Source organism: Talpa occidentalis, unplaced genomic scaffold (genome assembly GCF_014898055.3).
Source record: "Talpa occidentalis isolate TD23 unplaced genomic scaffold, MPIMG_talOcc4v2.1 talOcc4.7, whole genome shotgun sequence".
Taxonomy (NCBI): Eukaryota; Metazoa; Chordata; class Mammalia; order Eulipotyphla; family Talpidae; genus Talpa; species Talpa occidentalis.
In genome coordinates, this window is record NW_023605083.1 from 8,931,994 (window position 1) to 8,946,020 (window position 14,027).

General features: G+C 39.9%; 1 protein-coding gene across 2 annotated transcripts in view; it reads right to left on the reverse strand.

Annotated features, from left to right (window-relative positions):
• RABGAP1 (RAB GTPase activating protein 1) overlaps positions 1-14,027 on the reverse strand; it is a 151,262-nt gene that overhangs the window by 71,797 nt on the left and 65,438 nt on the right. For both annotated transcript variants that reach the window (XM_054689760.1, XM_037494407.2), the window contains exons 11-12: positions 11,430-11,604; positions 323-416 (exon numbers count right to left, since the gene is read on the reverse strand). In XM_054689760.1, the coding sequence (XP_054545735.1) occupies positions 323-416; positions 11,430-11,604 (269 nt within the window). The remainder of the gene's footprint in view (positions 1-322; positions 417-11,429; positions 11,605-14,027) is intronic.

Genomic DNA, 14,027 nt, shown 5'->3' on the forward strand with positions numbered 1-14,027 from the left:
TAACACAGATAAGGAAAAATCCCCACCTGGGAGCTTGACTGTAGCGCTAAGATTTCTGTGAGTTAACCTTCTCTAGTTAACTGTTTTAACTGCTGTATATTATCTTAACGAGTCAGGGGTTCCTAACCTCTTCAAGAAAAAGGATCACTTCCCTTACTTGGCTTCAGATCTTCATTACTATCCTTACAAACCTGTAAAAATAAACTAGCAACAGAAACCTCATACTTAAGTTTCTATCATTGGCTCTAAGACTGAGTACTGTAAAGATTCCTTATCATAAAATGATAATTACAGATGAAAGAAATGTTCTATGATAACTTACCATTTTGACAGCAGTTCTCCCCACGTTTCAAGAATTTTTTCGGCACATTCTTTGGATACATCACCAGATCCACTCAAGAGAGGTTCATCATTATCTTTAATAAAAACAACATACAAAAAAGGATAACAGAGTGATTATGCTAGCCAAGAATGACATGGAAACTTGAGTCAAGTTTTGAAAAATAGTCATTTCTTTCTTTTAGTATATAAGTATAAATAAAAAGAAAATATAAAAGGTCCTAGGTTGAAAGTTTTTGCAATCTCTTTAACTCTCTTTTGCTTTCTATACAGCTCCATATCATGTCAACTGCACCAGTCATTTAATTATAAAATCACAAGACTCAAAATATGGTATAGCCTCTAATTTCCCAAAGCAAAGTTTCATGCATGAAAACATATAGCAGTCTTATTTAGAAAAATTTAAAATTTATAAACAACCCAAGTATCCAACAATAGGACAGCAGAAAGCTCAATAAATTATGACCCATGAACACACTGTAAACTGCATGCTGACATCTGTTCACACAATAATATGACAAGATACCATATAAAAGTATTAAGAGCTAAGGCTTTGTTATGATCTAATCCATGTTTAAAAATGGAAAACAGTCTGGAATAAACTGTTCCAGGATGTTGCAATTATTGCCTCTGAGTGATGGAGTTACAATTTTTTTTTCTCCCCTCCTTTATATTTTTATGACTTTTTAAATATTCTACAAAAGGACTAAAATGAATAATTTCAGACTTAATTCCAGGTATTAGGAAAAGAAAACTCAAATAAGATTATAAAATATATGATTGTAAGACAATGAAAACAGTTGCTATCTGACAAAGGCAAGAGAAAGGTATTAGTATCAGGATGGCATATCTCATTGCTTTCACTGAATATATGCCCGGGGCCTTGCTGGTGGCGCAGGCGGTTGAGCGCAGTGCTAGGAAGCTGTCCGCAGCCTCTGCAGCGCAGGTTCGATCCCAGCCAGCGAGGGTCCCACATGGCGCAGCAGCCCTCTTCTGTCGAGCCCGCTGCTCCCCTCAGCAGTGTCTTTGGTCCGTCTGCTTGTTCTGTTCCCTGCTGTGTCTCTGGTGAATCCTCTCACCCTCCCACGCATCTGGCCTGTACCCTGGCTCTTGTATAAATAAAAATAAATCTTTGAAGAAAAAAATTAAAAAAAGAAAAATGAACATATGCCTGGACTTTCAGAGTTAAAAATTGGCTTCTTACTTTCAAGGACTTTTAAATTTACTGACAAACTGCCTTCCACAAGTTGGGTACAGCAATACTTCCCCTAGTTGGGTACAGCAATAATTGTTTCCACATGTCTCCACCAGTTATTTCTAGATTTTTTGGCTTAACCTACCTAAATGAAGTTTGGATTTTCATACCTCTGATGATGACATCACGAACTTGTACCCTTAGCAGAGACAGTAACTGCCTAATTAAAAGCACCAGTCTTAAAGACTCAGAAATCCATGATACTAATTATTAAACTCTTTTCCTTATACTACCTTGGACATTATTAACAGTTTTCATGGAAAGATGAGAAAGAAACCAAATGTAAAAGACACATCATTGATAGATGAATGACGAAGAGAAGACACCAAGATAAACCTCTCCTACTTCGCTATTTCATCCGGATTGGCCCCACTTCCTAATGCCTCAAGTAATTCTCTACTTACTAAAATATCAATATAACACCACAAGTCTTTGGGGGAGTCAGTTATAAAAAATGTTATTAAAATTTACAAAAGATGACAATTCCTTCTAAGACATTAGGAGAAACTATCTTACTGTCCTATATGCTTTCAACAAATCTGGATAGTAGTAACTTGTAATCTGAGCGTTCTTGTGCCTAATGTTGGGGGTACAATACAGTAGGGAGTGAGCAGGCGATCTCAGTTTCAGGATGTGGTTTCTGAATACCTCCGCACTTTATAACTGCTGACTTCCAGCCTGACACGCACAAATGCCCTATGGATAAGGAGCTTCTCTAGAGGGCTACTGCCAATTCCTTCTGGAGAAAGAAGATATCACAACAGGATGAGTTTCTAAACTGGGCTACAGAGAACTGTAAGATGGCATGGCCATGATCTTCTTCAGTTCCAGGTCGCTTGTCATTAGCTTTTCTTTATGGAAATGGATCCCAGAGAGGTTCCCTGTCCTACCAGTATTTACTAAGCATCCACGACATACCAGAAATTGTTATATACTAGGGAAACACTGTGGGATAAAGATGGACTCTTTCGTCCCAGAGCTTATTTTCCAGTGTACCTGATCATCTCTATTATATTTAAAAATCAATGTGCTATTTTGATTTTTAGATGATTTGATTTATAGATTAGAAGGACTAGATATCAGTACTGTATTATTCTCTAGTTGGGTCCAAATGTTTTGGTAATGGGGTTCTTTAAAATCTGAAGTATGGAGATTTTGAGCATTCTCTGTTTCATAATAATCTTTCTCAATTTGGGAGGCTTTTGTTTTTATGGCTGAGTTTCAGGAGAGGGAGTTATATAAACTTTTGATTCACTGAGTGGTGTTGACCCGGAAGGGAAACTGCAAGTCTCAAAACTACCAGTTACAACACAGACCATCTCAGGCAGTGGGAATGACTCCACCTTTCCCAGCATTAATATGTCTTAAACTGGCTCTGCAGGAAGACTTTAAATTGCATCTCTGACTTCTCTAAAAATAGCACATGTACTTTCTCTGCACTTCAAGACGCTGGATGTGAACTACATGCACTCAGACAACGACAGAAGGGAGAGTAGACTGTTCACTCATATACCTGGATTAAAATCCTCCCTGGCAATTTCTTTTTTTTTTTTTTTTTATCTTAAATTTTATTTTTATATTCCCCCATACAATTGCAAACGCCCCATTCTGACCCCAATCCTTCCCCTCCCGCCCCCCACCCCCCAAAAAGTGTCTCTGGTTCATAGTTTTTTGTTGATTTTGATTTTCACTTTCTTATATTCATTTTCCTGGTCCCTTATTTAAGTTTTCTAGATTCCTGCTATGAGTGAGACCATCCGGTATTTTTCTTTTTCTTTTTGGTTTATTTCGCTGAGCATGAACCCTTCCAGCGCCATCCATGTTGCTGCAAATTGCATGTGTTTATCTTTTTTGAATGCTGAGTAATATTCCATGGTATATATGTACCACATCTTCTTGATCCAGTCATCTACTTTTGGGCATTTGGGTTGTTTCCAAAGCTTAGCTATTGTAAACAGTGCTGCTATAAACATAGGGGTGCAGGTGCTCTTTGGAATTGATGTTTCTGTGTCCTTTGGGTAAATACCTAGGAGTGGAATTGCTGGATCATATGGAAGCTCTATGTTTAGTAGGTCCAGAAATCTCCACACAGCTCTCCATAGTGGTTGGACCAGTTTGCACTCCCACCAACAGTGCAGAAGAGTTCCTTTTTCTCCACATCCTCGCCAACATTTGTTGTTGCTAGTTTTTTTAATATGTGCCATTCTCACTGGTGTGAGATGGTATCTCATGGTAGTTTTGATTTGCATTTCCCTGATTGCAAGTGATGTTGAACATTTTTTCATATGTCTGTTGGCCATTTGCATTTCCTCTTCAGAGAAGTTTCTTTTTAGCTCTTCTGCCCATTTTTTGACTGGATTATTTTCTTTGTTGTTGCTGAGTCTCATCAGCTCTTTGCAGATTTTTGTGATCAGTCCTTTATCATTAGTGTTGGGTGCAAAAATGTTCTCCCAGTTGGTGGGGTTTCTCTTTGTTTTTGTTATTGTCTCTTTTGCTGTGCAGAAGCTCTTTAATTTGATGTAGTCCCAGCTGTTTATCTTTCTCTTCACTATCACTGCTTTGGGTGATGTGTCTGTAAAGATGTCTTTGATGTGCAAATCCCGTAGTGTTTCGCCTATATTTCCTTCTATGTATTTTATGGTTTCAGGTCTTATGTCTAGTTCTTTAATCCATTTTGAGTTGATTTTTGTGTATGGTGTGAGGTAGTGGTCAAGCTTCATTCTTTTGCATGTAGCGACCCAGTTTTCCCAGCACCATTTATTGAACAAATTTTCTTTGCTCCAATGCATAGTCTTTGCTCCTTTGTCAAAGATTAGTTGACCATAAATCTGTGGGTTTATTTCTGGATTTTCTATTCGATTCCATTGGTCTGTATGTCTGTTCTTGTTCCAATACCATGCAGTTTTGATGATTATGGCTTTATAGTATAGTTTGAAGTCTGGGAGTTTGATGCCTCCATTTCCTTCTTTTTTTTTCAGTAGAGCTTTGGCTATTCGGGGTTTTTGGTGATTCCATATGAATTTCATCAATAATTGTTCTATTTCTTTGAAGAATGCCATTGAGATTTTGATTGGAATAGCATTGAATCTGTATATTGCTTTTGGTAGGATGGCCATTTTAATAATGTTTATTCTTCCAATCCATGAGCAGGGGATGTCTTTCCATTTCTTTGTGTCTTCTTCTATTTCTTTTAACAGTGTTTTATAGTTTTCTTTGTATAGGTCCTTTACCTCTCTTGTTAGATTTATTCCCAAATATTTGATTTTTTTGTTTCAATAATAAAAGGGGTGGTTTTTTTGATTTCTTCTTCTTCAGATTTATTGTTTGTGTATAGGAAGGCTACTGACTTTTGCGTGTTGATTTTGTATCCTGCCACTTTACTGAACTGACTGATGAGTTGAATTAGTTTTCTGTGGAGATTTTGGGGTTCTCTATGTATATTATCATATCATCTGCAAATAGTGATAGTTTGACTTCTTCTTTTCCTATTTGGATTCCTTGGATGTCTTTCTCTTGTCTTATTGCTCTGGCTAGGACTTCCAGTATTATATTGAAAAGCAGTGGTGAGAGTGGACATCCTTGTCTTGTTCCAGATCTTAATGGAATTGCTTTCAGCTTTTCACCATTGAGAATGATACTGGCTGTTGGCTTGTCATAGATGGCCTTTATGATGTTGAGGTATGTTCCTTGTATCCCAAGAATTTCAAGGGCTTTTATCATGAATGGGTGTTGCACTTTGTCGAAAGCTTTCTCAGCATCTATTGATATTATCATATGGTTTTTATATTTCTTTTTGTTGATGTGTTGGATAACGTTGATTGATTTTCGGATGTTAAACCATCCTTGTGCCCCTGGAATGAATCCAACTTGGTCGTGGTGAATTATCTTATGGATACATTGTTGGATTCTGATAGCTAAAATTTTATTGAGGATTTTTGCATCAGTGTTCATTAGGGAGATTGGCCTATAGTTTTCCTTTTTTGTGTTGTCCTTATTCGGTTTTGGTATTAGTGTAATATTGGCTTCATAGAACGTGTTTGGTATTGTCCCTTCCTTCTCAATTTTTTGGAAGAGTTTGTGAAGGATAGGCACTAATTCGTCTCTGAATGTTTGGTAGAATTCATTTGTAAATCCATCAGGTCCTGGGCTTTTGTTTTTGGGGAGGTTTTTGATTACCATTTCAATTTCGCTGTTTGTAATTGGTCTGTTTAGGTGTTCTATTTCTTCTTTATCTAGCTTTGGGTGATTGTAGAGTTGTAGGAATTTGTCCATCTCCTCTAGATTGTTGAACTTGTTTCCATATAACTGTTCATAGTAGTTACTGATTATTCTTTTGATTTCTGCTGTGTCCGTTGTGATTTCTCCTCTTTCATTTATGATCCTGTGTATTTGTGCTTTCTCCCTTTTTCCTTTGTGAGCCTGGCTAGGGGTTTGTCTATTTTATTTATTTTTTCAAAGAACCAGCTCTTGGTTTCATTGATCTTTGGATTGTTTTTTCAGTTTCAATTTCATTTATTTCTGCTTTGGTTTTTATTATTTCTTTTCTTCTACTGGATTTGGGTTTTTTTTGTTGTTCTTTTTCTAGATCTTTGAGCTTCGAGATTAGGTTGTTTCTTTGAGTTCTTTCTTGTTTTTTGATGTGAGCTTCTATTGCTATATATTTTCCTCTTATTACTGCTTTTGCTGCATCTCATACATTTAGGATATTGGTGTCCTCCTTGTCATTCAATTCAAAGAATTTTTTAATTTCTTCTTTGATCTCCTCATTAGTCCAGTGGTCTTCCAGTAGTGTGGCTTTTAATCTCCATGAGGTAGGATAGTTCCTTGCCTTCTTTTTATGATTTATTTCTAGTTTGATGCCTTCATGGTCAGAAAAGATGGTTGGTATGATTTCAATCTTGGTGTATCTGTTGATGTTTGTCTTGTGCCCCAGTATGTGATCGATCCTGGAGAATGATCCGTGTGCGCTTGAGAAAAATGTGTACTCCGTTTTTTTTGGGTTTAGTGTTCTATAGATGTCTGTTAAGCCCAAATGCTCTAGGTCCTTATTTAGAGCTTTAGTTTCTTTACTTATTTTTTGTCTTGTTGATCTATCCATTGTTGATAGTGGTGTGTTGAAGTCTCCCACTACGTATGTGTTTTCTCTGATGTCTGTTTTCAGAGAGGACAACAGTTGTCTGATATATTTTGGTGCTCTTTCGTTTGGTGAGTATATGTTAATGAGTGTTATTTCTTCTTGAAGTATTGTCCCCTTAATCATAAAGTAGTGACCATTGGGGTCTCTTTTTATTTTTTTGAGTTTGAAGTCTGTTTTATCTGATATAAGTATAGCTGTTCCTGCTTTCTTTTTTGGCCCATTTGCTTGTAGGATTGTTTTCCATCCTTTGACTTTGAGCCTATTTTTATCTTTTGTAGCTAAATGTGTTTCCTGGAGACAGCAAAAGGTTGGGTTTTGTTTCTTAATCCAGGCTGCAACTCTGTGTCTTTTTATTGAAGAGTTTAGTCCATTTACATTTAGAGTTAATATTGATATGTTAGCATCTGTATTTGCCATTATGTTTGTCTTTCCTTTGATTTTATTTATTCTTTTAATAACTTTTTTTTTTTTTTTTTGGTCTTCTTTCGTTGTTATTCGTCCCTCTGAGGTTCTGGCTTTAGGATGCCTTGTAGTATTTTTTGGAGTGGGGGTTTATTCGTAATGAAATTCCGGAGTTTCTCTTTGTCTGGGAAGGTCCATATTCTTTCTTCATGGAGGAAAGAGCTTTGCGGGATAGAGTATTCTTGGTTGGCATCTGTTTTCTTGGAGTCTGTTGACTATGTCCCTCCACTCTCTCCTTGCCCGTAGTGTTTCTTCAGAGAAGTCTGATGTCAGCCTGATTGGTTTTCCTTTGAATGTTATCTGTTTCTTCCCTCTTGTCAGCTTCATTATTTTTTCCTTGTCCTGGATTCTTGGGAGCTTTACTATTATGTGTCTTGCTGTGTTTTTCCTTTCGTCGTGGAAGTTTGGTGTTCTTCTTGCTTCTTGTATATCAATTTTCAGCTCCTTCTTCGCATTTGGGAAGTTCTCTTCAATTATCTCCTGGAATATTTTCTCTGTTCCTACATCTCTCTCCTCTCCTTCTGGAATTCCTATAACTCTTATATTTCCTTTCCTCATGGAGTCAGATAGTTCTCGAAGTCTTTCTTCATTCTTTTTCCTTCGTACTTCTCTTTCCTTTTCTGTTTTGGTTCTTTTTATTTCTGTGTCTTCAAGAGAACTTATTCGTTCTTCCATTTCATCTATTCTGCTTTCCTTGCTTTTCCCGGAGTTCTTTAGTTCCTCCATTAATTCTTTGATCTCCTGCATTTCTTTTACTTCCCTCTTTAGGGACTCAATTTCATTCTTCTGACCATTGTTTTCCCTCTTTAGGGACTCAATTTCCTTCTTCTGATCTATCACTTTTTTAATCATGGCAATTTTAAATTCTCTTTCTGGAAGGCTCAGAAGTTCTTCCAAGTTGCTGTCGTTGCAATCTGGGGAGTGGTTTTCTTTTTGTGGTGTGCTTCTTTCCTGAGGAGTTGTTAGGTTGCGTGTGGTTCTTCTACTCCCTACTGTCTGTTTTCTAATTTGTCGTATGCGTTGGGACACTGTGATGCTCGGACTGACTGGCATCTTGGGTGAACTTCTCCGCTCCCCTCTGGCTCTTCCAGGAGCCATCTCTGCCTTCTGGGGGAGCTTTCTGCTGGTTTTAGGCAGTTTTTACTGAAGAAATGTCCCTGTTCTCAAATGGCAAAGCGGGATGCAGTCCCTGCGCCTCCGGTTTCAGGCACACTCTTCTGCGCACCCGGTCTGCCCCGGACGTGGGTGCCTGCTCCCTCTGTGGGCTCAGACTGCTGGTCGGAAGGGGCCTGGCGTGGATTAACTTCCCGGCTGGCCACTGCAGAAGCCTTCTGCCCTTTTCAAGCAGTCTTAAGAAATTTCCTGTTCTATGGGGTGTTAGTGACTTTTTTTTTCCTGGTCACTAGGTGGCGCCAGAGTTCTCTCCTATTGTCCTTGGGGGGCTGTTTTTCGTCCCCCCCACCCCGTGGGACAGGGAACAGAGCGGGAATGGTAGGGTACACCTCAACGGCTTTGGGGTGCTGTGTCTGCCTTGTGCCCCACCGTCGTGGAGAACCCACGCCCCGAATTTTCGTGCCCCGGGTCTCAGTTCAAAGCCCTCAGTTCCAGGACGCGGGCTGTAGCCCAGTTCAGTGGCGCGGGAATGGCGCCTTTTGCACCGCTCCCGTGCCCGGGTGCCTGGTTCCTGCTCACTCAGGGAGGGACCTTCACCTCAGTGAGGACCTCCGCGCGTCTCCCCGCAAGCCTAGGTCGTCTCCCCGCAAGCCTAGGTCGCAGGCGCAGGTACCTGGGCAGCCGCGATTCCGGTCTGCACTTGCTTTTCAAGATCCCCGAGCGCGCCGCGTTTCTGCGCCAGCTTACCGGCAGCCCGGGCTGTGTGCGCGTCTCCCGGGGTCTTTGTTCTTCTCTAATGGCGCCCGGAGCAGTTCGCTCACTGCCTAGGCGAATCCTGCAGGGTTCGCCTCAGCTCCAGTTCACGGGGTGTGGTGGCTGCAATAGTTCCTTTCCACTCACAGTCCCGCTTGCTGCGTCGTTCGTTCTTGTGGGCCGTTTTGGTTTGTTGTTTTCCTCCTCTCTGCCGGTCGGAGAGTGCCGCCTCTGTGGGCGGGGGAGGGGAGCAGGGTTCTGCGCTTCCCTCCCTTCTAGTCCTCTTTTATGGCCACTTTCTTCTTCGGGCAGTTCGCTGGCGTCACCCGTTTATCTTCCGTGTCCCAGTTCTCACTGGGACCTGCTGCTTTTCCTCCCTATTAACTTTTTTTAATGGGAGATCTTACTCGCAGCGTCTCCTCGCCGCCATGTTGCTCCGCCCCCTCCTCATTGTATTTTTTTAATGGAAGCACATATAATTCAGTTTATCACATATTTTCTGTTTTCCTTTTGACCTGTAATTTCATTTCTAGACCACCAGTAGAGTTGCAACAGGTTGGCAGTAGTAATTATCCCACATCTCTGTCACTCAGTCCACGACCAAAAGGCAAGCGCAGTTTCTTCACGTGTCTCTCTGCTCTATGTGCCTCCTCCAGGTCTCCTTCTGGATCTCCATCCTGCCTCCTTCTTTTCTCCCTGGCAATTTCTAGCCATGTGACCTCAGACAAATTTACTTTCTGAGTTTCCATTTCCTTAAGTGCAAAATGAGAACAATACTAAATTGCAAATTTTAGGATTTTTGTGAGGATTATACAAAGTATTTTACTTTAAAACAAAGTACCTGCCTACCTCATATTACGTATCAAGTATTTGGTGGCATTAATATTACCAGCAAATAACTGATCCATACTGAAAGAGGAAATTATAGAGAACAATGAGAACTGGAAAGTTAGAGCTTGCACTCAAACTAGAAAAGGACATATAATCTTAGATATCTATTTCTTCTAACCCAGTCAATCACTTGTGCCATCTCCATGCCTTAGTTAATGCATTTTCTTAGCAAGAAATGCCCAAACCAGCCTATTTATCCCCATTGAATTTCCCTTACATTTTAAAAGTCCCAGATCATAAACAGCTCTTCATAATACCCCATCACACTTCCCAGTATGAAAGATGGATTCGCTCTAGGAGTTTCCAGAATACTTCCTGTTCTGGAAGTATTACTTAGATAGACACCTCCCCTCATAACTAGCCTTTTATTCCCTTAAGAATAAGGCCTGATGGGAGTGCAAACTGGTCCAACCACTATGGAGAGCTGTGTGGAGATTTCTGGACCTACTAAACATAGAGCTTCCATATGATCCAGCAATTCCACTTCTAGGTATTTACACAAAGGACACAGAAACATCAATTCCAAAGAGCACCTGCACCCCTATGTTTATAGCAGCACTATTTACAATAGCTAAGCTTTGGAAACAGCCCAAATGCCCAAAAATAGATGACTGGATCAAGAAGATGTGGTACATATATACCATGGAATATTACTCAGCATTCAAAAAAGATAAACACATGCCATTTGCAGCAGCATGGATGGTGCTGGAAGGGATCATGCTCAGCGAAATAAGCCAAAAAGAAAAAGAAAAATACCGGATGGTCTCACTCATAGCAGGAATCTAGAAAACTTAAATAAGGGACCAGGAAAATGAATAACTATAAGAAAGTGAAAATCAAAATCAACAAAAAACTATGAACCAGAGACAGTTTTTGGGGGGTGGGGGCCGGGAGGGGAGGGATTGGGGTCAGAATGGGGCATTTGCAATTGTATGGGGGAATATAAAAATAAAATTTATTATTTAAAAAAAAAAAAGAATAAGGCCTGTTACTAAATTATAAATCAAAGACTGTCTCTCAAACTATCACCTTCCCTGTGATGCTTTCTTCCATTTCTCACTTCTATGTTAGTATATTTTAACATAAACTGAGTTTATTTTGGTGTATATTTAATAAGGTCATATGTGGAAGCCACATTTTGGCAAGTAAACTTATTGTTACAAGATGAATCAGTTGGGACAACACATTTAGTTAGGGGAAAGATATGTCAAACATGCTCTAAAAATATGCTAATACACAAAAGTTAGTAAATAGACTGATATTTAAAAGACACACTATAAATTTCATTGATTACAATTAACTTAAGGAAAATCAGATATTATTATTGATTTTTGAGTGCTTTGCCTGCAGTAGATTTCTCATACTAGTAATTTAAAGCATTCTAAATATTACAGCACATCATCACTTTCCTGGTAAAAGTATAATAGTCTGCATGGTCCTCTGCCCCCAAAGAGAAATTAAACTCCCCCTACAATTTACCTTCCTCTTCATCATCTTCTGGAGGAGAAGGTATCATTGAACTCTGAGATCCAGACTGTGGCAGGCGAATTGAGGGACTGGCTGTAGTTTTCCTCCTCTCTCTCTCTGATTCGCTTTCCAAGCACACAACTTCATATAAAGTGTCAGTATTGTTCTTTCTCTCCTTTTGCTTTATCTTGAAAATGAAAGTGTTATTAAACATAAATAAAATTCTTCTAATTTTTTTTTAAAGATTTATTTATTTATTTATACAAGCACTGGTACAGTCTGAAACAAGGGACGGTGAGAGATTTCACCAGAGCCAGAGCGGGGAACAGAACAGGCAGACTGATAAAACACACTGCTGAGGGGAGCAGCAGATACGGCAGGAGAGGTCTGTCGTGCCATGTGGGACCCTTGCCAGTGGCTGGGGATCGAACAGTGCTGCAGAGACTGCGGGCAGCTTCGCAGCCCAGCACTCAACCGCTGTGCTACCAGGGGAGGTCCCTAATTTTTTTAAATTAAGGACCACATCTGCTTTCATACAGAAGGTGAGAATAAAAAGGTGTTACTTTTAATATCTACACTAAAGGTAACCTTTCTAAATAAAAAAATTTATGTTTACATTTAAAAACCCTTAGGGAAAAAAGAATGCCTAGTGAGCAGGACGCCAAAGCGACATTTTCATTTACTGTCTTCAGACTGTTTCATCAAATACCCAATTACGGGGCCTCCCTGGTGGCTCAGCGGTTGAGCGCTGGGTTGCGAAGCTGCCCGCAGCCTCTGCAGCAACGGTTCAATCCCCGGCTGATCCCCAGCCACCGGAGGAGGGTCCCACATGGTGTGCAGTCCTCTCCTGCCACCCGCTGCTCCCCTCAGCAGTGTACTTCGTCGGTCTGCCTGTTTTGCTCCCCGCTCTGTCTCTGGTGTATCCTCTCACCCTCCTGTGCTTCTGACTGTACCCAGTGCTTGTATAAATAAATAAATAAATAAATAAATAAATAAATAAATCTTTAAAAAAAAAAAAAAAACCCAATTACCAAGGCATAGAAAGGGTAACTGCTGTCTCTACCAAGTGGCTTTAAGGTGTCCTTCAAGGTTTCTTATATAAAATTATGCCAAAGTTGAGCTGGTTCCACTGCCTGGTAAGATCCCTAGAGCTATTCAGAGCTTGAAAAAAATAGCCAACAATACCAAAACTGGTTGCTTCAAACAGCTCACAGTTAAGGAAGCGCTCACTGCTGAATGGCTTGGGGGTCAATGAGGTGTGGATTTGGCCTTATTGTCAGTGAGATCACAGGCAAGCGTGGCCTCACTGGTTATGATGTTTGAAGAACAATCTTCAACATCTGATTGTATTTGGTGTATTATTTGAGTGTTCTTGGACCATGTGCAATAAGACTGGCATTTGAATGTGTCAAAAAAAAGTTTAGTTGATCTCTTATTCACTTTAGGTTACTCTTAGACCATTTTCTTCCTCTTTTAATAAATGGTAGCTGAAAATTTAAATCCAAGAAAGCAATCCTACTTTCCCCACTAGTTTTAAAAGTTTCTTCTCTAATATATAATAACCCCCACTGTTGGCATGGCTTTTAGGCTAAAAAGGAGTTACTGAGTCACCAGATAATTTTAGTGAAAGGAAAAAGGCAAATTTTAAACAAAGTATTAAACTATTTTTCTATAATTATTTTCCCACACTGGAGGCAATAACTATATATTATACATTTAAAATATTTAATCTGTAGTACTGCTTCCTTTTCTTTCTAATGAGAGCTGCGAAGATGTTAAAATTCTAAAATTATGCTCCATTTAAGTAAATCCTAAAAACACTCTTAAAGAAAAAATGACAAAAGGAGAGTGTGAAGAGCCCAGGGTGAAACTCTTAGAAGGTTTAGGGATGCATCAACACTCCCCAACCTCACCCCAAAGCTACTATTTTACATCTGTGGATCTATAAAATGAGAACATGGTCCTCCCTCATGGAGCACTGTGAAAATTACTAAGACAGAAGTGCAAGTGGCTACCAGAGTGATGGTCACATTAGGGCCATGATTAGTGGTAACTATTACTTTCTAATGCCATGAAAGTAAAAGAAGGAATAAACTTAACTCATTACATTATAATGAGTGATTCCATAGTATGCTAAGTCAGCAAAATGTTTAAATTCTTTACACTGTAGCTCTACTTTCCCACTCACTACCCTTCACACACACCCCCCTCCTTAAGACTACCAAATAAGGAGAAAAATGAAAGCTCATTCTCAGAAATTCCCTGCCCTCCTCCCAGCTTCCACATATAACTTCTACTTTCCACAAAGAAAATATTGACAACTCAGTCTATGTTTAGCTTGTAGCCTTAACAGAGTGTCTAGAATAACCTATCAGGCTATGTCTCAGGTATGCATGTTTCTGCCTAGTTTACCCACCTAAAGCCATTTGTTAATCGAATTAAAAGTATATTTTAATATTGGGCCTCCCCGGTGGCGCAGCGGTTGAGCGCTGGGTTGCGAAACTGCGCGCGACCTCTGCGGCGCCGGTTCGATCCCCGGCTGCTCCCCGGCCACCGGAGGAGGGTCCCACATGGCGTGCAGACCTCTCCTGCCGCCCGCTGCTCCCCTCA